The sequence below is a fragment of the Berghia stephanieae genome, chromosome 7 (assembly GCF_034508935.2).
Source record: "Berghia stephanieae isolate SIO BIC M18660-M18661 chromosome 7, UCSD_Bste_1.3, whole genome shotgun sequence".
NCBI lineage: Eukaryota > Metazoa > Mollusca > Gastropoda > Nudibranchia > Aeolidiidae > Berghia > Berghia stephanieae.
The window spans coordinates 60,967,896-60,993,865 of record NC_088366.1 but is presented as its reverse complement, the minus strand read 5'-3'; the positions used below and the strand labels follow the sequence as shown (position 1 = coordinate 60,993,865).

The following is a 25,970-nucleotide window of genomic DNA, read 5'->3' as shown; positions in this document are numbered from 1 at the left end:
ACTTTTACACATTCTGATCACAAAAAATAAGTTCTAGCCAGCATGAAGAATAAAAAGTAATGATTTTCTTTGTTTAGAACCAAGATGGCCGCCGTTGCCGAGCGGCGTGACATCAGACTAGTGAATCCAATTTCTGGCCTTTAAAAATTCTGTACCACCTTTTTAAATCTGTGTAAGTGGGAGGTCTGAAACTGGTGGCTGATCTCAGTATTGACCTTGACATTGTAATCAGACTTGTCTACCAACTACTACGAAAAATTAGTAGAATTACCAAATTTTGGCTTCAATACCAGAACTTTCTGTTTAAGTCATTAGAACTTTAAAATGAGAGTTGATGCCAGACTACTTTTTGTTTGTTTGTTTGTTGCTTTAGGTCTCTTCCAACACAATTGAGGTTATATGAGAGACCGCTGAAACAAAAAAAACAAGCAATCTAACAAAAATAGTACAAATGTAAATCAAAATCATAACCTAAAGATATCATAAGCTAAATTATAAATAACCAATAACAAACAGGCAGAAGATTTACAGAAAAAAAAATATCCCCTGTCAAAAATACAATCACAAACCAAAGAAGCAGGATAGGCTAGTAAAGAGAAGAAGAAACGACATCACTATCGAATCGTACACCCATGCGAACATCATAGGTATATGATTCAAGGGTGATGCTCCCATCCAACCACCCGCATGCCAGACTACAAAATTTAAAGATTTTTAAAGTGTTACATAAATTGTGATGATAAATTATTGATTTATAAAGTTAACTACAAGCAAGTACTACTTTTATCGCCTAAAAACTAAGAATTTTTCAATTTTTAACTAGGCAGGTCTGATGATAATGAAACGTGATCATTGTTTGTTTTGTTTTGTTTTTAAGGGTGTTACGGCGCTTGCAACACATTAAAGTCATATCAGCGCCAGTAAAAAGGAAGAAAATGGGATAGTAAAAAGTTCTAGAATTACAATTAAAGCATAAAAGAAAAGGTAAGACAAAGGGGAATTGGTTCAAATAGGGAACTGATGTAGATTCCAAGAGCACACCGTCAAAGTACTTAGTTTGAGATCACCTAAAAGTCTCATCCAGACACAAGCACAGGTCCCAACTAAGAGGAATACACTCAAATGTTTACCAATCATATAATATAATATGTAAACTAAACATAATACAATGCATAATAGAGAGATGATTTACAAGGAAAAAAATATCATCTCCCAAAACTATAACTATACATTCGACTGTTTCCCTCCCAGCCCAGGAACTCCGGCAAGGATCAGGACAAAACTTAAGTAATCTCATTCCAAGACAATGACAGGAAACAATTGGAAAACGGGTATGGGGGGGATAGAAGACACAGCATGTACCTCCCTGCCCACTATGGGAGGTTAGGATCCCAACCCAGAAACGTGATCATTGACATACCCCAGCATGACTTTGCCTCCATTGACAGCCAAAACACCCAGGGCATAAATGGCATTACTCCGAACTTCCTCATCCTCGTCGCCAGCCATTTTTGTAAAGGCTGGATACAATGTGGTGACGAACTGGGCCCCTACGACAGCTCCACACGCGTCAATCACCTCTGCTAGTGTCCCTACTGCAAATGATTTCTCTGCTGTGGACGACGTCTCTTTCTATTAGAGATGGAGAAAAAATATTTCATTTTTTAAAAAAAATGATTAAAACAAAAACAATAATTTCTCTGGCTGTCAATTAATTTTCATTTTTAATAGTTGTAAAATACTGCTTGTGTCTATCATTTATTGGAAAGAAAAATTTTGCAGTTGGAAATGAAGTTATACAGTTATGTCCCTTCTCAAATGATGGTGACCGGAGTTCCTTCTCCCTACAGAGGTTGAATATCATGGAATGCCATTCTTCATGCTCAAGGGCCATTACCAAGCATGATATCATCTCAAATGATATTTGTTTATAAAAAGAGAGAAAAAGTGAAGAGTTCCTACAAGCATCTGTCACAAATTTTATATAAAAAATTTGAAGTTAATACATCTAAAATCTCAAATTTGGGTATCACACAATGACAGACAAAGCAGAGAGAAATATTTAATCAAAAAATAAATAAAATTTGTCGTCCTTAAGCAGAGATCAAACACAAAAAGATTAAATAAATGTATACATTTCCTTGCTCTTAAAAAATATCCTACAGTCGATTTTTTTTTTTTCAACAGTCGATTTTTTTCTCTCAAAAATTGCCACTTTGAACTGGATACCCTAAGACTTTTCATCAAATCCTAAAATATAAGAATAAACAGTAATAACCAGTTACTCACCAGTCGTTTCATGAGGTCTGTAACAAATGACGTGAAGAATGGAAGGAAACGATTGCCACCCATGAGTCTAGCCATCACGGGAAGAACGTCTCCAGCAGATTCAATCAACATGCTATCAAACTCTGCCTCGTTCTCTTCCTCTTCTTCTTCCTCTTGGTCTTGGCAAGCCATCTGAAACATTTGAATATAGCGATAGATCACATTCATTGGTTTTAACTTTTTCTTGAAAACATGGCAATTCTAAAAAGCATCGCTTAGCCTTGGCAATGTATCCACCATGAATATAAACGGCTCATGAGCTATGCGTAGCGCTGTGGAACATTCCTAATTACTTTACGGTCATTCGACTACGATTCATAAATTCTTTCTTTCTTTCATTTCTTAAAATATTTGAATTTAACGAATTGACTGATTTCAGTTAATTGACTGAGAATTTACAGGTTTATGTTTGTTATCATCATCATAATCATTATTATTACTATTATTAATACTGCTTGTTAAAAATCTACAAAAATAAACTCTATGATCACAAAATTTGCAGCTTCTTTTTCACCAACCTCAGTTTCATAAAAGAAATTACATTCATTTTGCTTTTTGATCGCAGCACATATCTATCTATCTATCACAATTGAAATACTACCACATCTGTGATAAAAATCGTTACCTTGTGAGCAAAAATGTCTTTCATGACGGTGAGAATGGCATCTGTGGCCCCAGAAATCGCAAGGACCGGTGCTCCAATTTTTTCTAGCATTTCTTGTATGGAGTCCACACCAGTCATCACCACTGTGCGGTCTAAATCGGTTTGGATAATCTCCAAGTATTTTGGTATGACCCCCCGAATCATGGCATGCAACACTGCAAGGAGGAAGAAAATAATAAAAGAAATTAAACTGTAGCTAAAAATATCACTTAAAGAAATTTGCAGGAAGGTATATTGCTTGCCCATCATGCATTGACCGTTTTGGCTAGAGTTCTTTGGGGAAAAAAATTGTCATAAATCATCTCCTGACTCTATCCTTGCATTCATCTAGCTCAATTTAAGTGTGACACATATGGTTCTTGCTTGAGTAGCAGAATTGCCATTTATACCAATTTTATCTGTATAAACAGAATTTGGGAAAGTGAATTTGGCCAGATTCTGATTTGTTTCTACTATATTTAGATTTTTAGCTCAATGATTTGCTGTAAAATTGATGAAAATACAATTATTCCTTTACTCACAAGGGGATCTATTCTTATGACAAATAGATTTACCATGAAATCAATAATCTGTGCTCATAATCACATTGGTTATAAGGGGCAGTGCTGATGGTGACAAAAAGTGAAAAAGGAAAATGTTGAACGATTGCCTTTAAGCCCTATTTTTACTGCACTAAACCCCACTTTTAGAGCAATTGAGATGATAAGACTATCATTGATACTCTAGCTAACTTCTGGAGAGTGGGAAACTGCACCTGTGTGTTCCACCACACATCAACTCTCTCATTGCTAGCACATTGTTTGGAGAAAATGTAATTTTTAAAAGGAGGAAATTCCTCCTCTGGACTCCAAAATCGCGGATTTCCGCGGATCCGAGGAAAACAATCAGCACTGAAGGGGGTTGGCAACAAGCGTTTTTTGTTGTTGTAAAATTAACTCTTTATAACTCTAAAACCAAAATGTCATGTGTCCTGATTGACTGGCAAAAATCATCAACAAATAAAGTTAAATCTACTGCATTCGACCCTTTCATATGTGACCCCTCGTCTCAAAACGGTATTAAGTCGGGATGATTAAGATGCTGAAAATGGAATTTGTAGCCAGAAATATCATGCTTACGTTGAGTGTATATGTTTTATAGAGAAGGAATATCATATTTTACTGTGCTAAATACCAACGTTTCATATTTTTGACCAGTTTAACTATAATTTGACTTTTTAGCACCTGGTCCATCCCGACATAATACCGTTTTGAAACGAGGGGTCACATATGAGTTTGACATAATATCCCAACATCTTACTTTCCTCAGCCTCTGTAGCTTGTGTCTCTTTGTAAGTTGTGTGCACGCACAGACAAAACTGCCCCACGGCTGTCATAGCTCCCTTCTTGATGCCTGGGGCAGGGTACTCAATCAAACTTAACACCTCTGTATAACTTGTCTGTAGATATGGCATGAATGCCGACCTTTAAAAAAAATATATCAAACAGCTGATTTTAAGAAAATAGATTATATATTAATGAAGAAGTAATAGAGCAAGCTGAAACTAAAAGGTTATTAATTCGTACAATATTAAAAAGACAAATGCAATTTTTAGGGCACCTAAATCCTAATAAATGTATTGAACATCTTGCTCTCACAGGAAAGATAAAAGGTAAAAAGAGTAAAGGTAGACCAAGAAAAACATATTTGAATAGTTTGAACAGCTGGGTGACAAAGAAAGAGAAGAGTAATATTAGTTTTCTGAGGTTATCTGATCAGAGAGATGAATGGCGTACCATGATCACTGATGTCTGGCACAGACTTGGTACTCGAAGAAAAAGAAGAATATATATCCCAAAAGGTTGTTAAGAAATTAAAATAAAGAAAATTTTATCATGACAAACATTTAAAAATTTAAAAATTTTAAACACAAGGCAGAACAAAACAAAGAAAAAATATCAAACAAAGAAAAAAAACTATGAGTAAACGACAAAGACTGATTTATTTTGTCTATATAACTTGTGATAGTAACAATGCCATAAAATTAATTATAAAGCCTCCGTATAAAATGAAGAAATGAAAATTAACAAATGTAAGATTATTTTCAACTAATCTAAGTCTTTCCCACTTACCCTGTGTTGACTGCTAATTCACCTAAACAACAGCAAGCATCTTCCTTCTCATCCAAATAAGCATTCTCTACGCTGATCCTGTTGATAGACAGTTTAATGTATGTTAAAAGTCATAAACACTTGATTTACAACAAGATATGAAGTGAGTAGAAAAGTGCCTGAAGAGAATAGAGAATAAAAAATTTTTTCGCGGCGGTGGTGGGGTTTGAACCTGCGACCTTATTGGTACGACAACTCCGCCTGGCAGGTGAGAGCGTGGCTCTACCGTGTGAGCTATCCACGAACACATAAAATATTCGTTTCAAACCCAAAGTCATTTCTAGATCCCTCTCTCACCCACTTCTTGAGATCGCCGATTCGTTCGCCACCATCGCGAAGTAATTTTGACCAGCAGTTAAGCTTAATAGCCAATATTCTCATCACAAACATATAACATAGAAACGATTGAGACATTGAGTATGCTCCGGTGTATGGGGTGAATTTTTAATTCAGAAAAGTGAGTGGAGCAGGCACTTATGTTGGTAACAACAAGATATGAAGTGAGTAGAAAAGTGCCTGAAGACAATAGAGAATAAAAATTTTTAAGTGCCTGCTCCACTCACTTTTCTGAATTAAAAACACTTGATTTACATTAACAAGGTGAAATTCTGTTCATGTCTTGTAAGGCTCATCATCATCCATCGTGGCTTGCGCTCTTGAGCACGTTGCCGGTCAACTGTCTCCACGAATCACTATCCTCAGCGGTGCGCATGAAACCTGTGTTACTTTTAAAGTCACATTTGGCCATTCCTAGGTTATTTAGATAAGTCATTCTTTGTCTTCCTCTAGCTCTCTTTCCTTCGATCATCCCAGATGTTACCAACTTTTCTATTCCGTCTCTTCTCCACACATGTCCCAGAAACCGTAACTGCCTCTTTCTGCTGTTAACGATCAATATTCTTCCCTTTCTCACCTTCTCCAACAATTCCTCGTTCGTACACCTGTCTGTCCATGATACCCTCAACATTCTTCTATATACCCACATCTCAAATGCCTCTAACCTCCTCGTACATTCTTTGTCAAGTGTCCAAGGCTACAAAGTAAATAAAAATCCTACACTCAATTCAATTTCTCTGCAAATAAGATGTTCCCATATCCCAAAATGATGGCAGCTACTATAGAAACCTTTGTCACATCTATTGCCTTTTTGGAAAACGAACTCTGTTGTAATGCCAAAACAAATATTTTTGGTACTTGCTTACCCTTCAATCTTGTAGTCTGTTTCTTCATCATCAGCCTCAATGTCGTTCTCTCCATCTCTGAAATCTTCTTCATTAAAAACCATCACAGAATCACTTTCATCTTTATAGTGAGCCTAAAAAAAACAAAAAACCATTGCAGTTACCATAAACTATCAGAGGTTATTAGTACATGAAAATCTTGAGTGTAGTTACAGTTATACGTGCTTTACCATAACATTTGTTTATTTTCAAAAGTTTAACAGTGCTTGCAGCAATTTAAGGAAATAACCCTAGGCCTGCAACAAGCAAAGATGAATGAATTACATCTCCTTTTCTAATATCCTTATTAAAACATGTTTTCCCCAATTTTTTTTTAAAATCTTAGTTTAAAAATCCAAATTTGGCAAAAATTCTTTACAAAAATCCAAATTGAATCACAGAAGGTACATTAACATTATTCTTAAAATCACATGACTTTTCAGCTGTCAAAGCACTATATCTTTGGCCAATGCAGCCAGACAGTCTTTTATGTGGCTAAGCAGTATGACAGTCGCCTTCGGACCGGGAGGTCAAGGCCACTTTACTCACATTCTCTGACCGTAATAAGGTGTCAAAATGAGTGCCCGGTCGTTAATGGGGTTGTTTCTGTTGTTAAAAAAATGTATACGCCTAACAGGCGTCATGTCTCGTCCTACATGTTAAGTGTTGCTGTTGGCTAAGGACCCATTGTTAAGCTATATAGATGCTCTATTTTTGTTTTTTTTGTTTTTTGTTGTTTTTTTTTTTTTTTCTTATGAAAAGAATTCTGAATATATGATGAACTGCGTTTTTTACTTAAAATGTTAATGGAGACCACCTACCTTTACACCCTCTGTAGATGTGACAGACTTTAACATGAAGTCAACAATTCTCTGTAAGTATTCTGCCATATCTGCCTTAAGTACAGTAGCAATAGCACTGAAGAGAGCATAGCTGTTAAAAAGAAGAAAAAATGCGAATATTTAAAAATAAGAACCCAAACTTAGAAATTTTGAACACATATAAAAAGGTTCAAAATAAAAAACGAAAATGAAAAAAATGATAAGGTTTTCCTCTGGAGATGATAATTTTTTTTTTTTTAATGTCAAAAATAAAAAAATAAAAAAGGTATAAACCTAAAATTTCTTTCTTTGAACTGTCACTTTGATATGTTTTACAATTGATATAAATAAATAATAAAATAAAATTCCCTTTATTCATCCCCAAAGGGGAAATTTGTCTTTAGGGTCTATTCCAAGGGAAGGCTGGAATAACCCAGGCGTCAGCCGCAGAGCAGCGCCGCAAAGTGAGCTAAGGAGAGGTGACTTGCTCAAGGCCACACAACGCAGCGGCGGTGATTGAACTCGGTACCTTTCGGGCAGGAAGCAAAGACCGTACCTCTGAGCCACGCTGGCCCATATTGTATACTCCAGATTGGTATCATACCCATTTCTTACAAAATCAACAATGTTATAAACAATTTTTTTCTTCTAAAACCTTAGTTGATATGGCCAAATCTGAATGATAGAAAAAAATTGACTCATTTCAGCTCCAAATAAAAAAATAAAAGTAAGTGGCATGTCTTATAAGGGGCAGCACAGCTCAGCGGTACGGTCTTTGCTTTGTAAGCGAGTTCAATCACCCGCCGCTGCGCTGTGTTGCCTTGAGCAAGTCACCTCCCCTAGCTCACTTTGCGGCGCTGCTCTGCGGCTGACGTCTGGGTTATTCCAGTCTTTCCTTGGAATAGACCCTAAAGACAAATTTCCCCTTGGGGATGAATAAAGTGAAAGTGAATTTTTAAATTTTTTTTATACAGTGAGACTTACAATCAATGAGATATGAATATGCATGTAGCTACAGGGTTTTATACATACACCAACTCCAAAACTTAGGTTCACACTTACACACATCTACGAAGATCAGGATCTTCAGATGCCTGAAGAAGGTTCAGGCCCCATTCAATGCATTCCTTGGACAGGGGTCTGAAAGTATCTTCTCCTATATTCCGAGCGAATACAGCCAAAGTGTCTGGAGAGTAATAAAATTACAGAACCTAGTCCCATTGCCTTCCATTCCCAATTCTATAATTAAAGAACTTGACATGAGTGAAGCAAGCCTTTCAGAAATTGCATGACAAAGAGAAACAACCTAAACATAATATTCATATCATTTTTTCTTAACTATTTCTTTAAGAGGAATACAAAGAGCTAAACAACAATGAATATAACAGCTTCAAAAAAAGAACCAAATACCAACAATGGAATGTGTCGTCTATCTTGAATTTAGTAACGTATTTATGTCTTTATTGTGTTTTGTTGTTGGCTGAAGAAGGGTTTGGAGCCTGAAACGTTCCGTGTTTGGTATTTGGTTCTTTTTTTTTTTAAGCTGTTATATTCATTTTTGTTTAGTACTTTTTACAATCCAAAGCTTCTAGCAGTCTAGTAGTATCAAGAGGAATACAGAACACAATTGATGTATCATAATAAATCATACAGAATTAGAAAATAGTAAGATAGAACTAAAGCCTATCTTAAACCTGCTAAGTGCAAATCTGTAATTTAGAAGTATAGAAATAGTAGCTACTGTAACTTTTCCCAAGTTAAATAAGGGGGAAAAAAAATCCATTTTAAAGTATTGGCCTCCGCTGGCACTTCTAATCTTTTGCTTGGTTGCCATTTAATGACAAAACCCTGTATAATTGGAAAGGACAAAGAAAAAATATCTATCTAGAGAGGTATAAGGCAATGGAAAACGACAAAAGTAGCACTAGTTGCAAACATGATGGCATAGGCCACAAAAAAAAAAAAAAAAAAAACTAGTATAGAAGGAGAAGAAGAAGACTTGGAACAGTAACTCCATTTACTTCTTGTTGAAAATGGTAAGTACTCAAAACAATTTTTTTTCTAAATTTTTAAACGGTAAATATTGAATTGTAAGCTTCAATTTATTAGACAAAGACAGATACTGTGGACGTTTCGGGTTTCCCCTTTATCAACAAAACAGGATAAATGAGAAAACTACAGATGAATGAGATAATGTGATTGTGAAAGTCTTAATCACAATATCTCATTCGTCTGTAGTATTTCATTCATCCTGTTTTGTTTACAATTCAATATTTATCAGGGTTTTTTCCTTTGAGCTTCAAGCAGTAACATTTTTACTTAATTTCTAAAAAAATATTACTATAAAACAATAGATTATATACTTACCTATCGTAGCCAGCTGGAGCTTCTTCATATGTTCTTCTTCTGATGCTGACACAAGGTAGACTTTGAACAATGCCAGGACATCATTAAAATACGGTTTGATCTTGTCTTTGGCCGCACTCGCTGTTGAAAAAGTGGAAAAATCAACCTCAAGACACTGACAATCTTTTCATGAAAAGAAATAATTAAAACCTTATCTTTATCTAACTCCATTTATGGATTAAACATATCCAGGTAAATTCAATTATACTTCAACCTGACACCATATCTTATCTTAACGTTTTCACTGGGAAAGCGGAACAATGTGATCTAGGGATGTAACTGCACTTTTGGTGAAAATGATTATGTCCATAGTTTTTTGGGGTTTTACTTAGGGGGAGAGGGGTGTTTGTCCTACAGATGGAAAGTCTATCAAAATGAATTAAATAAGGAATTATTAGCTTGGACAAAGTAAAGAAAATAAACTTAAAAAGTGAAATATCACCATTATAGGGAATGAGATTAGCCGAAGAGTAGCATCCCTTGATTGGACGTCACCCATAGTCTGTGATGTCACCGGTGGAAAAGTTATTAGAGAGAGAACGTCATGTTGGTTGTGCGCATGCGTCTCTCGTCCTCGCGGAAGCTATGGGTGACGTCTAATCAAGGGACGCTACTTTTCCGCTAATCTCATTCCCTATTATTACTCACCAGCTGCACCAATAGCACTGATGGCTAACTCTTTGGGTTTGTATTGTTGGCAATTGACAAGAACATTGAGCAAGTATTCCATCAGCTGGGGCAAGTACGGCATGATACCTTCACCTGAAATCATAAAGTAAAGCCAAAATAATTACATAAAAATTATAAATTGCATGTTTGTATTGAAAACGTTTATTGATAGGTTTGTTCTAATTGGAAATGATATAAAGAGTTTATTATTAAGTATATGTATAGTGCATTCCACAGTTTCAGCAAATCTCAACAGGTTTCACAAAGCTTCATTTATCCCCAGATATTTGCAATGTGAAGGAGCAAGATTCAGTAGTATGGTCTCCACTTTGTAGCAGCCAGACACCTAGTTCGTGTGTCATATCCGTAATGCATGTTCTTGAAGAAGTCACTTTACCCTCACTCTTTTGTTCTCAATCACATGCAACCCAGAGTGGTTCATATCACTCAAAAATAATTTTTCTTTTAGGGAGTTTTATTGTTTTTGTTCTTAAGGGTTTTACAGCGCTTGCAACACATGTTGGTGATATCAGCGCCAGTAAAAAGGAAGAAAATGGGAGAGTAAAGACATTCTAAATGTACAATTAAAGGGACTAGAAGCAAAAGTAAGATAAGGGGAATGGTACAAATAGGGAACAGATGTAGATTCCAAGAGCACACAATCAGTGTACTTAGTTTGAGATTACTTAAATGTCTCATCCTGACACCAGCACAAGTCCCCACTAAGTGGAATACACTCAAATGTTTACAAATCATATGTTAAGAATAAAATTTAAAAAAACAGTAAATAACAGAGAGATGATTTACAAGGAAAAAAATATCAACTCCCAAAACTAACTATATATTTGACAATTTCCCTCTCAGCCAGGGTATCCGGCCAGGGCCAGGACAAAACCAAGTAATCTCATTCCAAGACAAAGACTGAAAGCAAGTTGGAAAACAGATATAGGGGGATAAAAGACATAGTAAGTACCTCCCTGCCCACTATGGGAGGTCAGGAACCCCGCCCAGCTTTTAGTGAGTAATAAAAAGGATACCAAAAAGAAGAGAAAAAAAGTACTTATGAACTCAATTAATGGTGATGAAAAATATTCATTTTTCTGATATTTAATTTACATATAAGGACTGCTTTGCAAGCAAGAAAAAACAAAAAAACAAAAAAAACAAAAAAACAAAACAATTATTCATACCTAAATTTTCACAAAACATCTCTAGAGCATAGTGACTCTTGACGACGCCTTTAGGGTTGGTGTCCATATCTTGCATTGACTTATTCAAATACTCGAATAGCACAGGAAGCAGCTCAGGGGCAAATTTGCTGATGTCAGGCTGCAAAGCAATGAAAATTGGTTTGAATTTTGAATACATAAACCCTGTCAGACCTCATAAATAGAAAATTTGATAGGGAGGGGGGTGGGGAACAGAAAAACTTTAGTACTCTCGACGCAGCATCAATAAAAGTTGTGGATATTTAATTTGGATAATCAGCAAATTAGTTGAAAGTAAATAAATACTTGTCAAATGGTATCTATTTTTTTGTTTTAGCTAGCTTTCCTCTCATTAGCAAAAGCAACAGCAAGAGCAGCAACAAAAGCAAAACTAGTATCAGTGATAGTATCAAAAATAATAACAGTGGTAGTGGTGGTCGGACATGAAAATAAATCCCTGACTATATAAGTCCAACCATTGAGAGTTACCTGTAGTATTCATAAAATTACTTACTTGCAAGTGTTCAGAAAATTGACCAATGGCAAACAGGGCAGAGTTCCTGACGATAACAGCTGGATCATTCAAACCCTGGCAAGCCGTCTTCAACATATCAGAGAGCATTCTGGAAAGTGGAAGAAATGGTATGAAAAATATGAGTATAATTCACACTGAATTTATCATCACCATCATCATCCTCCCTGACCCCTTCTCTCAACAAACAACAACAACAAAAAAAGATTGATAAACAATAGAATTTCTAAGTATATTTTAAAACTCTAATCACACAAATGTCACAAACTGTCTCAAACCATAAATACTATATTATAGTATTTGAGTTAAAATAGCCATCCTCATTGAAGAGAGTAAGAGCATAAACTCGCAATCCAAGTTATTAATTATATATATATAGGAATCAAACGACACTTGCAACACATTTGGGTGATATCAGAGACAGGCAGTAATCAGTGTTTAGAAAAATTAATAGTTTTAGATTATAAAAAATCAAATTCCTTATATTTATCTTGACTAAGAGTGATTGTTTCAAAAGGTCCCATTCTCAAATCTTACTTGTTCATAACATAATCGGCACATCCCTCAACAATGACTGCCATGACTAGATAAGCAGCCCTTCGGCAAGGCGCCTCTGGACTTTTCAACAGGGTCTCAACCCCAGGAGTCTGTAAGAGTGGACAAGAAAAATGAAAATTTCAGACTCATTAAATGGAACAAAACATTTTTCTCTGATTTTCGATGTAGATCTACCAAATTTCAAGAAAAAAAAAGTCTGTATAAAATCAAAATGTAATTTTCAATCATAAATATTTTTAGATCCAATCAACTCAACAGGCTTTGGAAATTATGTAATGCATTTAAATTTGGTTTCATATACATTTGTGAATAAAATATAGAGAAGTTCTAAAACATAGTTAAAACAATGGTAAATATTCACTAATATAAGTTTAAACGTTACAATTATCCAGAGAGGAGGGAAAGTGATAAGATAAAAGTATGTTTGGCCTACCAGTTTGTTGAGAAATTTCTGTGGAGGAAGATGAAGAGCCATTGTGTCTACCACCTGAAATAAAGAAGTGAAAATGAATCGATTATTCCCATTTCCTGTTGCTGGATTTTGGTAGATAATTCATACCAATCAATTATTAAAAAGCTTTTATCCCTGACTAGGAATTTCCATCATAAAGAACAAAAGGGCATATAGGTTTAGTTGATTTTTGAAAACTTCACATTCAAAAAACAAATAAATTCTGGTCTAATATTTACAAACCTCCAACTCAAACTAAAAGGGATGCAGGTATCGATTCAAACATTTCTTTCCCCAACTAAGTAGTATGAGTTGTTTATAAAACCTAACACACAACATTTGATTCACACACACACAAATTACCTGTACAGCGTAATGGGAAGGTTTCTGGCTTTCAAGATCCTCCTCATCGTCGTCCTCTTCTTCCTCATCCTCACAAATTATTGGAAATAAAACTTGGAGAATGGACTCCATGAGATGGTGCTTCAACACTGTCTAAAATACAAAAAGAAATGTTTTTTAAACAACTGTAGATTTAGAATAATGATATAAATCTTATATTATCAGACAGGTTATCTCAAGATAAAACTAAAGCTATATTTTTTCCAAAAAAAAGAAGAGATGTAGGCCTACTTCTCTTTGCTTTATTTTTACCTATCAAAAAATAATTAAACATTAAAATCAGATTCATCTTGAAAACCTTGTTCAGAAAAAAAATTAAATTAATAAATAAAAAGACAAAAATTGTAGGTATAATGTTCTTTCCTTGGTTGTATATATTTTAAAAAAACATTAAACACAGTAAAATTAACAAGAATTTCAGCCAATGGTTTCCACTGATCAATTGCAATATAGTGTACAACAATTTGACAACAGCATATGTATGTAATGACCTACTTTTTTCTTCAGACGGACAAGAGCGGACACAAAGGCCATTGCCTTCACGCGTAATGCATCTCCAAACTCTTTTTTACTGGCTATCTGAAATTTTAAAATTAAAGAAGACAGAAATAAAAAGGGCGACTAGCTTACAAGGCAAAAGGTAATTTTGGAGTCTACATTTCTTGTTGTTCTTCATTCGGGCAGCCAGCCCTAAGCCCCATCATGTTGGCGACAAGAGCTGGGCCATGTTGTCTGTTATGACTTGGTACTATCACTGATTTCTTCTGGCAGATTGTTCCAGTCCTTTGTGGGTTGTGGGAAAATGCTCTGTTGCCTAATGTTGTTACATTTCACATATGGTTGGCTACTTGAAAGCAACCTTTAATAGTTTTAATTCATTGTTATTTTATATAAAATTCAATTGTTGGAGTGCAAACTGAAATAATTGGAAAAATGATTTTAAATATCAAGAAAAATTAGTCACATACAAAAATGACTAGGGACATTATTCATAACCCTCATAATATTACAGTCCAATCCAAACACCTCCATTTCCAGCATTTTGTCCAGTTTACAGATACATCTGGACAGTTTTTGTTTGTTTGTTGCTTTAGGTCTCTTCCAACACAATTGAGGTTATATGAGAGACCGCTGAAACAAAAAAAACAAGCAATCTAACAAAAATAGTACAAATGTAAATCAAAATCATAACCTTAAGATATCATAAGCTAAATTATAAATAACCAAGAACAAACAGGCAGAAGATTAACAGAAAAAAAATATCCCCTGTCAAAAATACAATCACAAACCAAAGACGCAGGATAGGCTAGTAAAGAGAAGAAGAAACGACATCACTATCGGATCGTACACCCATGCGAACATTCTAGGTATATGATTCAAGGGTGATGCTCCCATCCAACCACCCGCCACTATCGGATCGTACACCCATGCGAACATTCTAGGTATATGATTCAAGGGTGATGCTCCCATCCAACCACCCGCTATCTAGACACTTGAATCAGTCCCCAAAACGTACAAATAAAGAAGAAAAAAAATCCGTCCCCAAGCAACCTGTCCGGACAATGGAGACACCCGGATTGTGGAATTCAGGATTAGAGAAACTGTATGACGTTGTAAGGATTAAGAGCCTCCTAATATACTAGTAACTCACCTCTTGGGCAATATCATTGACACAATATAATGTAATGGAGACACTTCATTATCACCTACAAATGCTTACATGGACAAGCTCCTGACTATATCAAATCTCTCTCTTAAACGTCAATGTACCATCAAGAAAACTTCGATTATCCCTTTCCACTCAACTAGAAATTACAAGGTCTACATCAAGAGCAAAATTTTCCAACAGATCTTGATCTTTCTCTAATGCAGCTCCAAAAATCTGGAATTCTCTGTCTTCTACAACCAGAAACTCTCCAACTTTTAACTCTTTCAAGTCTAATTCAAAGACTTAACTGTTTTAAATAGACTTTACTTAATCTAGTTTGATGTTTTTCAAATTAAGCTTTCAGTGCTGTACTTTTTATTTTATTTTCCCTTTGTGAATACGTGTTTTATTGTAAAGCGCCTTAGAGCATGAATTCATGGATTTTGTGTGTTATACAAATGATTTATTATTATTATTATTTTATTATTATTATTAGTATTATATTATTATTATTATTATTATTATTATTATTATTATTACTGGTCTGCGGTTCAATCCCAAATCAAAGACTAGGTTTTTTGGAGACGACCTTTTATTTTTTGTACGCTTGTATTCTTTCTTTCTGCATTGTCTGGCACTGATTAATTCACAACACTTAAAAGATTTATATTTTGCACCAGTGCCCCCTCTCAAAGTTTTCATATAGATAAATACTCAGAAATATAAGAACCTACTGTCTTCGACAAATACTCAGGTTGAAATGGTTTGACAAAGTGCCAAATGCTGACCTTTGGACAAGAGCAAACCAAGAACAAATGGATGTCCAGGTCAGACGCAGAAAGTGGCGATGGGTTGGCCATACCCTGCGGAAAGAGCCCTGTAACAAAACCAAGCAGGCTCTTGAATGGAACCCACAGGGCAAGAGGAAACGGGGTCGTCCAAAACAGACTTGGAGGAGAGGCCTTCGCTGAGATTTGAGCGTCTCCAATCTTACCTGGAGTGGGGCAAAGGTCTGTGCCAGGGACAGAAGATGGAAGAGTGCTGTTGAGGCCCTATGCTCCGCTAGGAGTCAAGAGGCATAAATAAGTAAGTAAAAAATAAGAACCTACCTGTAGACAATACTGCATGACGACTTTCAGATGGGGAACAATAATGGACACCTCTGACTCCAGGAGCTCATCAAAAAATTCAAGAGCAACACAAGCTTTATCCTGGTAACACAAGGGAGATAGTAGTATTAGTATACAAGGATATCTTAATTATTTAAAGGAAAATTAATATTTTTCCCCATCATATTCAAAGTTACAAAACTCAAATATCATCTCACATTTTCCGTTCTTAAATACAATGTGTACAGGCATGCAGATCCTGAAATATGCTTTATAGCATTTTTTTTAAAACAGAAAAAAAAAATGAATGACAGTTTTTTAATAATAATAATAATAATAATAATAATAGATGAATAAATAATATAAATAAGAACATTAAAGAACATTAAATTATAAGACTTTATAATGTATCAAACATTTTTTATGAGCTAGTAATACATATGTAATTACTATAGCAATAACAGCATTGCATTTATGTAGTGTCAGAACTTGTCTAGAATCTGTTCCATGATCTGGATCTAATACAGTGTTTTAGTAACAACGTCAAATGATTCTAACATTAAGAAAACATTTCTAGCGGACATGGTTTTTACTCCTTAACAAACAAGATGTTACTTTTAATAGCGCCACTTTTTTAAATGAAGAATTTTCATTTAATTTTAATATCTAAGAGCGATGAAAGACAAGTCAGCTTGCACTGTGCCTTCTTTCCTTACTTCAGACTTTATTTCATTTTTGTTAATTGAACACATGGGTGCCAGCAGGATTAGTGCTGAAACCTGAAACTAAAATCTCGACACTTTGCCAAACCTGAAAATGTTCCTACTGAAAATTCGGCCTAAACTTTACTCTTATTTCATCACCGTTTTTATACCATTATTAAATTATTACACAGCAAACATTTTGACACTGAAACCGGAGGTATTTGACTTCGAGATATTGCGAATCCGGAATTCCGGCATGAACTGGAAAACTGGCACCCATGATTGAACGTTATCAGCATCAGTACATAATTCTGATATAATAATAAGAATGGATGATGATTCCTAAAAAGCTCCAATATTAATTTAATTCAAGTTGTAATTCACATGTAAACGAATCTTTTTCCTCCTCTTCTTCACATTAGCTGTAAATTAATCTTGATGTTAATATGTAATGCCATCATTATTAGTTCGCTTTCTGAGTATTGATTTGATGTGATATGTGACCCACCGTCTCAAAACGGTATTATTTCGGAACGAACCAGATGCTTAAAAGCCGAATTTAATGTTAAAACTGGTCAAAAATATAAATTGTTGGCATTAGTACCCTAAAATAAGGTATCCATTCTCCTCAATAAAACATACAAACTCAACACAAGACTGATATTTCTGGCTATAAATTCAATTTTCAAAATCTTAACCATTCCGACTTAATACCGTTTTGAGGCGAAAGGTCACATATAATACTCGCCTTCAAGTCACTTTGGTGAGTTAAATAATTTTTTTTATACTGTCATTTTCATTTATTTATATAAAAGTTAACTAACATCCTGACCACCAAACCTACCTCATCTACAGATGCTAGAGACTGTATCACTTCAATCACCTTTGGTACAACATTCTGAACGTATTTCTGAAAAATCAAATAAAAATTTAATAATATGAAAGAAAAAAAAAAAATGGAGATAGAAAATGAATATCGGTTATCTTTCTATCCTTGATTTGGTATATAAACATGCCCAAACACTGATAGTTATCTAGGTAAAAGACAAGAATGAAAAAGCTTGACCATAATTTACTACCAAAATCAAGGCGAGCTATTTGTCAAATTCTGATTGGCTCATAAAAGGATAACATGCATAGTTCATAAAAGTCTAAAATAAAGAGCCTAGTAATAAGATGAGTATATCTAAAATTATCTACTGAAACTTGACTGCGTGAACTACAAAGCAACAACAGTTCAATACAAACCTACCAATTCTGAGTCTCCAATGTAAAATACAAGGTCTGTCATGCTCCTGAAATTCACCCAAAAATAAATGGTTTTATTTGAATAGAATAAAATAAAATTAAGGATAAAGTCATAAATAAATGAAAATTATTACTTAAATTCAATACATACATTGTTAAATTGATAAAAATAGAGAAGTACAAAAGAAAAGTTTCAAAATCAGTTAATCAGGGTGTAAGTGATACATATTTTTGAGAACTGACAAAACAAATAATAATAATAATAACAAAAGAATAAGAGAAGAGTTTAAAATGAAAAAAAATCTATAACACAAAATAGAATGACTAGCTTCTGTGCTTGAAATTTTGAACTTGTTCCCAATGCATACTCCCAAGGTCACATATATTCGAAATTCCAAACGTAGGAGTTTAAAAATACTATTTATATAACATAACCAGCCAGACATGGAAGAAAAGGGGCAATAGGTGTATGTCAATATGTTTTCCTCTATATTTTTTTCTTTATTTTGCTTTCTTTTATCATTTTGTCACCTCAGTAAATGGCTTCTGCTTATCCTTGTATCTACTCTAACCAATAGATTGTATGCGCTTGGCTAAGAAGCTCATAACATTGCCATCCGAAAGTATAACGGACCAACACACAAAACTGTGTGTATCCATGAGCGTTTATAGTCAGGTTAATACAGTTCAGTGAGCATTACTCATAAACGCAGATGGCAAAAAACAATAACAAAGACCTGAGTGACGTTATCTTCGAACTATCTATAGAATTTATAAAGTCATCTCATACAGCCCTGCTCTTGTAACAAAAAATAATCATGGTCTGTATTGTATTGTCATTGTCTATAGAAAAGACTCATTTCAAAATCATTGAATACTACATGCAAGTGTTTTTCTGATCTTTTTATTTTTGACTGTTCATCTTCAGACAAAAAGGATTTCTAACAGGCAACTTGTTCAATGGAAATTTGGTTCCATGCCATATGGTTTTCTGAGAGAACAAACAATATAATTTGTGAATATGTGCAAATTTGCTTCATAAATATTCATATATATTTAATTTAATTTATCATGCAAAGAATGTTATTGAAAAAAATAAAGTTAAAAAGTTTCATACTTAATGGAAAGGAAACCGACTTCTGTGACGCAGTCATTGAGAGCAATTGCCAGGAGCTCTAGCAGTGACACCATGTGCGGCTTCATTTGCTCTGCAGCAATAGATGTCACGTTGGATAGGACATACATCCCAACCTAAGGACAAAACAAGATGGAATATTAACAAAGAAATAACGAGCAATATTTCCTTTGATGGCTAACAGTCAGAAATCAAATCGGGCCTGGAAATGGTTGGTGAAAAAATTGTCAGAACTTTTTGAACACGCGAAAATAGACCAACAGGACAAAAATATGGATTAATTAATAAACACAACACAGATATGGCACGTCAATTGACTAGTCAAATAATGTCACTTTCCCCAACTCATTTATAATACAATTAGAAGGTTCATATTTTATGGTATAAAAAAAAAACAATTATTTGAGAGTACACACATTTTCTGGTCCCAGGTCTGAGTTAGTTGTAAAATGAAAGGAAGAGCACAATTCCTACCTTTTTGAAGGATGTGTATTTAAATCTAGTGCTCGACATGAGAAGTTGCTTTATATTCACTCCTGTTTGTGTTAAATTTTTAAGCTGATTCCTTCATTTATTTGGATTAATTCTTATAAAAGAGGAGGAAGAAGAAGAAGAAGAAGAAGAAGAAGAAGAAGAAGAAGAAGAAGAAGAAGTAGGAGTAGGAGAGGAGGATGAGGTGGTGGTGTGGTTGTGTATGAAGGAAGAAAAAGAGAAAAATTTAAACAATCACTGTCATGAGGAAAGAAAATTTCCGCTGAGAGCAGTCAATCACCTTTCGAAGAAAAATATATATTTCGCATTATTTTTTCCAGTTGTCATTTAAACTGAAACAAAGAAAGCTTAGGGAGAAAAATTCTCAACCAGATAAATGCATGTGTGTTGGTAGCAAAATAGAGAGAAACGGCCCTGTCCGAGTCAAGCTGTGAGTGTTAGTTGATTACTGACTATGCGTGTGTTCGACACCAAGTGACAAGGCAAGACACAGTCACCCCCCCTCTCGTCCGTGGACACATATTTTCAGCAATATGGATATAACTCAATTGATATTTTAAAAGTTCTTGTTGTGATTGATTGGCATAAAGCAGTTTTTGCTGAATTCGTCCCCCACATCCAGATTTTAACAATGTTAAATTAATTTGCTTTACCACTAAAAGTAAAGACTTATTTAAGCTTTCCAAAATTAACCTTTAAGTAAATTGGAATCATCTGTTTAAAAAATAAAGTGAAAAAACCTTAATCGCTGATGGATAACTTTGGCAATGTAATCTATCAGAAATGGATGCACCTTTCAAAAGGCAAGAATCTTATTATGCAAAACTGATATAAGCACTGGACCATCTGAGCTAATATGTTGAAGACGCTTTCCCATTTTTCATGTAACTTGCTTAACTTGGTGCTGTATTCAAAATCTGTTGGCCATCATGTTACGTTTAGCATATTGACAGAGATACTCATCTGATACGTAGCTATTTTATAAATTTTCCCTCCAAAATATTTTTGTTAAATGGAACAATCAAAAAATTTCAAAAACATCTCAATCATGATTTTCAAAATAATAAAACAAATTCCCTTTATTCATCCCAAGGAGGTATATCTCTTATATAACCTGTTTTACAGGAATTATTTGTGTGTTGGATTAGTGATCATACACTGTCATACAGCCTTGATTGACACCAACCTCTCGTTTAGCAGGTTCCTCACTTTTGATGTAACTGACAAGGAACTCGAACAAAGCTGGCCATTGCCCTGAAGGTGTGTCATGGCGTGCTACCACTCCTACAATCTGTGCAATGGAACTGCGGCAAATTTTCCTGTGAACAATAATGAAAATGATTTAAAACATAATATGCAGTCACATATCCATTTTTTAAAAACCTCAAACCAAGCATCTGTAACAAACTGTATGTCACGTCAAACAACTACTAAAGACATTAAAATTTTATGTCGTGGCACAAGACCGAAGGGCTTGAGCTCAGCTGGTTGCTGGATCGAATAAAGAAGTTAAAACTGGAATAACATTATTTTTATCATTTTTCTCCATAATTTTGGTTCTAAAATCTGAATTTGGCCAATTCATACAAAAGAAAAATCATTATAAAAAGAGATTAAATTTTTTTAAATGGCAGGTCTGTAGTGGTAAGAATTTTAAATAGCAGATAATAATCAAAATAAAGTGTTTTGACATAACAGCAAAATTAAATTTCCCCATAATATTTATCACATGAGAAAATAATACTCACTCTTGCTCTTGAATCAGCAACTGCAGAATGTTATCTCGAATACTGAGTTAAAGAAAATGAAAGAAGAAATACATGATAAATGAAATATTTATCGAATGTGTTACATGATATCAGATATAACAACATCTAACTTCTCATATAATAATATATAAACAAACAAAAAAAATCTCATTATTTTCACACTTTTTTTGTAAAATCAACTACCACATCTTCAACTTTTCTTTCCAAACTACCACTGCAAATCACTCAATAAGCGAAATGGATTGAATGATTTACATGTTTGGTTTGTTTTGTTTTGTTTATTTTAAATTACAATCAATCAATCTTGAACAAAAGCTCTTAAATGCAAATCTAAATTAGAAAAGACTGGTCTTACTCTTACCTCTGTTTGATCTCATCGCTCAAGGCTGCCCACTGTTTTGACTTGTGGATTTTGCGTCGGATCAGAACAGCAGAATATTGCCGTACCTAATGGTGAAAGGTGAACATAATTTTTAATAAAAAATATTCTTATATATACTTATATAATATTTTCACAAAAATGGATTCTTTTCTGAAATGGTATATATTCTGTTTGTCATTCTCTTTTTCTTAATTAGTGCTTTATAACTGTCACATATACGGAGAAAAAAAAAAAAAAAAAAGCATATTTTAATCTCTACAATTTAACAACATAACAAACTCATTATATACACCCGAGTCATTGATAACAATTGTTTGTTTGTTTTTAAGGGTTTTACGGCGCTTGCAATACATTTAGGTTATATTTATATCAGCGCCAGTAAAAAGGAAGAAAATGGGATAGTAAAAAGTTCTATTAATACAATTAAAGCACCCAAGAAAGAGTAAGACAAAGGGGAACTGGGAACGAATAGGAATCAGATGTAGATTCCAAGAGCTCACCACCAATGTACTTAGAGATCACCTATAAGTCTCATCCGGACACAAGCACAAAATCAAACAAAGAGGAATACACTCAAATGCTTACATTATACATTCAAAATAAATTTAATAATACATAACAGAGAGATGATTTACAATGAAAAAAATATCATCTCCCAAAACAATAACTATGCATTTGACAATTTCCCTCCCAGTCAGGACTCCGGCCAGGGCCAGGACAAAACCGTAATCTCATTCCAAGACAAAGACAGAAAGTATGTTGAAAAACAGATATGAGGGGATAGAAGACACAGTATGTACCTCCCTGTTCACTATGGGAGGTCAGAAACCCCACCCAGTCATTGATACCAAAAGCAACACATCTCTTTCTTTCCAGTTTTGATTATTAGCTTTCTATACTTTAAGTAATCAACATATAAATTGTGTTGTAGGCTTTAACAATGACTTCAAATACTACCTCCTTGATTTTGTCCTGATAAAATATGACCACTTATATACAGCATTTTTATAAACAAAATTCAAAGCCAATATAAAGGAGAATAAAATTTTTAAGCTGATCACGTGCATAAATAAATAAATTGTGCGGCTATGTGGTCTTGTGGTATGACACTCGCTTTCGGATCGGAAGGTCCTGGGTTCGAGCCTCGCTCGGGGCATAGTTGAGTCCTTGGAAAATACTCTTTACTCACATTCTCTCACCGTACTCAGATGTAAAATGAGTACCTGACCATTATCAGTGTTGTCTCTGTCCGAAAAAAATTGTAATATCGCCTAACAGGCATCATGTTTCGTTCTACATGTTACGTGTTGCTGTTGGTCAGGGACCCCTTGTAAACCGCTTTGAGCACATTTAGTGGATATTGCTCTATATATAAGCTCAATATCTATTTAAATTTTTAAAAATAGGGATACATGTGCACAACAAAGAGGCTTCAGTTACATAGCGGCATGACATTTTTCCAGCATACATGGCTCAAGCCATGAATAGATTCTATTACCTGTGGCTTTTGAGATGTAGTCAGTATTTGACACAAGCTTTGTAGTGCTGTTGGCTCCTTAAAGGCTTCCTTCAGGTCTTGTGTTGCCTTTAAAAACAAAAACAAAAACAAACAAAAAGAAAGAAAAGAACCATGGTGAATTAACTTTAATCTTGTTTGGAATTCATTAATGTTTTTTAAAGGAAGTTGTTTCGATAAAAAAAAAAAAGTCAATTTATCTTCAGGATTAGACACACATTCAAAAAGAAAAGGAAAGGTGTGTGGTATGTGTGTGTGTGTAGTGTACAACGTTCTGTAAAAAGAAGACGGAATTTTAAAAAAAAAAAAAAGTGGCAGAACCAGGATTTGAACCCACAATGTCGATTCTGGTAAAACTTCCAGGGCGGGCAGACGACTAAGCCATTCGGCCATGACACCCACTTCGAAGTCGACGCATATTGTATATATGTAGTAACAACTGATTTAAATTTAATGTTGGTTAATTGTATGTTTTTATAGATATTTTATTAACTTTCCTTATTTCTATGTGCATTTGGAAACATTCCATCTGGAATGTGGATAATTGTTTAAAAGAGCGGAGTTTCAAATATTTGTCTGGGAATAACCAATTTTCGTTATACGCCGACAGGTGTCTGGGGATCAATGCAATGACAGCCCCCTCCCAAACCCCCTGCCCTATTTAGAATACTGGGGATGTAGGAGCTTTCGGAATGCCTCCCGAAAGTTGTTTTGTAAGGTGTCAATTAGTGACTGTTGGGGAGTCTCCCGACTGTTGTACTGTACTGTACTGTTCACTGTTTAATGTGTGTCTATACTATACAGAGTGTACTTGTAATTGATTGTAATGTCAAAATCAAAAGCCGGGTGCCGGGAGAATTGAACTGAGACAGTATCAATTACAGACCTTTTGAATGACATCGTTATCGGGCTCTAAAAGTCTTTCCAGTATCAGTTCTAATGGAGTAGCCATTCTTGTGTACTTGATATGTAGACAATGCACATCAAAATACAGTATGATAATCCCACGGTGCGGTCTTGCACAGTGAGTGAGTAGTGTGAGTGTCGCGAGTTGCCTGGGGCAGAACGCAAAAAGGAAATGACGGGACGGAACAAGGCTACTTTCAATATCGTTCCAAAGATCGGTTACCAATTTCCCGTCAAGAGAGTGTAGCTTGTTTCAATATGAAAATCCTTAAAATCCAAAAGTTTGCTTCACTTTCACAGTCTTGAGCGTCCGTAGATTGTTAATTATGTGCACTCATTTTGAAAGTTAAACTAAATCTCGTTGAATATTTGACAGTAGATACTAGACGCCCTTTTTTTCTTTTTTTTTTTTAATTGTCTTGACTGACGTGTATTAATTGTAAAGGTCTGATAACTCATAAATTGTTATAAAATACTTATTAAACAAAAACCATGAAAAAATAAGAGTGCTCAACTTTTTGATAAAAGGGGCTATTTATAAAATATTTCAAGTCTAATTTTGTACAACCTCTACAATATTGTCTCAAGCATTCGCTCTCTTTGGGAATGAATGATCGAGGAGAAATAAAATTGAGATTTATTTAGGGTAATATCCACAAAATGTGCTCAAAGCGCTTTACAAGGGGCCCCTGGTCATCAGCAACATTTAACATGTAGGACGGGACATGACGCCTGTTAGGCGATATTACAATTTTTTCGGAAAAAGAAAACGCTGTTAACGGCCAGGTACTCATTTTACACCTGTGTACGGTGAGAGAATGTGAGTAAAGAGCCTTTTCCAATGACTCAACTATGCGCCGGGAGCGAGGCTGGAACCCAGGACCTTCCGATCCGAAAGCGAGTGTCATACCGCTAGACCACATAGCCGCACAAGGAGACCCCACATTAGTTACGGGGAAATCAAGGCTATTACGAACAGGCACTCATCTATTCTAATTACAACACTGTTTTATTGTGGAAGAAATTAACATAGAACGAGACTGACGTGTACATAATATATTATGCACATTTTTTTATTGAGTTTTAATATAGCGCAATATCCACTAAACAAGGGGTCCCTGGCCAATAGCAACATTTAACATGTAGGAATTGACATGACGCGTATAGGCGATTTTTATTATTTTGTTTGGACAGAAACAACGCTATAAAACGACCAGATACTCATTTTACACCTGAGTACGGTGAGAGAATGTGAGTAAAGAGCCTTTTCCAAGGACTCAACTATGCACCGGGCAAGCGAGTGTCATATCACAAGACCACATAGACGCACGAAATACGTGCACATCGACCGAGACCAATCTTTTGAGCCATCAACAATTAAAATCGATCCTTTAATAGTACAGTCTGTAGATGTGCGCAAATGAGTCCGGCCAGTCTATGGATCAAACTATTAATTTTGACATTACTTGAGTGTTGAAGTGTTTTTTGTTTTGTTTTGTTTTTTTAAGTAGGGGAAAATTAGCATAAAACTAAAACAAAACCATAAAAAGAAAAAAAAAGAAAAAAGAATTTCGGAAACTAAATGAGCTAAACACCACGGCGGGTTCAGCGAATGATAGCTACTAGATACGTAGTCAATGGGCCCGTCAGAA

The 25,970-nt window shown here is 34.8% G+C and overlaps 1 protein-coding gene across 1 annotated transcript in view; it reads right to left on the bottom strand.

The window, feature by feature from the left end:
• Window positions 1-24,475, bottom strand: part of LOC144977607 (importin-4-like) — a 32,756-nt gene extending 8,281 nt beyond the window's left edge. The window contains exons 1-25 of the mRNA XM_078922999.1: window positions 24,299-24,475; window positions 23,395-23,481; window positions 21,876-21,961; window positions 21,494-21,535; window positions 20,932-21,064; window positions 19,236-19,369; window positions 18,123-18,165; window positions 17,715-17,780; window positions 16,167-16,268; window positions 13,905-13,988; window positions 13,371-13,502; window positions 12,990-13,043; window positions 12,536-12,645; window positions 11,981-12,089; window positions 11,449-11,587; window positions 10,238-10,351; window positions 9,551-9,670; window positions 8,246-8,369; window positions 7,184-7,295; window positions 6,345-6,457; window positions 5,104-5,181; window positions 4,292-4,455; window positions 2,954-3,147; window positions 2,290-2,460; window positions 1,421-1,632 (exon numbers count right to left, since the gene is read on the bottom strand). Coding sequence (XP_078779125.1) covers window positions 1,421-1,632; window positions 2,290-2,460; window positions 2,954-3,147; window positions 4,292-4,455; window positions 5,104-5,181; window positions 6,345-6,457; window positions 7,184-7,295; window positions 8,246-8,369; window positions 9,551-9,670; window positions 10,238-10,351; window positions 11,449-11,587; window positions 11,981-12,089; window positions 12,536-12,645; window positions 12,990-13,043; window positions 13,371-13,502; window positions 13,905-13,988; window positions 16,167-16,268; window positions 17,715-17,780; window positions 18,123-18,165; window positions 19,236-19,369; window positions 20,932-21,064; window positions 21,494-21,535; window positions 21,876-21,961; window positions 23,395-23,481; window positions 24,299-24,364 — 2,789 coding nt within the window. The 5' untranslated portion in view covers window positions 24,365-24,475. The remainder of the gene's footprint in view (window positions 1-1,420; window positions 1,633-2,289; window positions 2,461-2,953; window positions 3,148-4,291; window positions 4,456-5,103; window positions 5,182-6,344; window positions 6,458-7,183; window positions 7,296-8,245; window positions 8,370-9,550; window positions 9,671-10,237; window positions 10,352-11,448; window positions 11,588-11,980; window positions 12,090-12,535; window positions 12,646-12,989; window positions 13,044-13,370; window positions 13,503-13,904; window positions 13,989-16,166; window positions 16,269-17,714; window positions 17,781-18,122; window positions 18,166-19,235; window positions 19,370-20,931; window positions 21,065-21,493; window positions 21,536-21,875; window positions 21,962-23,394; window positions 23,482-24,298) is intronic.
• Between the last annotated feature and the right edge of the window lie 1,495 nt (window positions 24,476-25,970).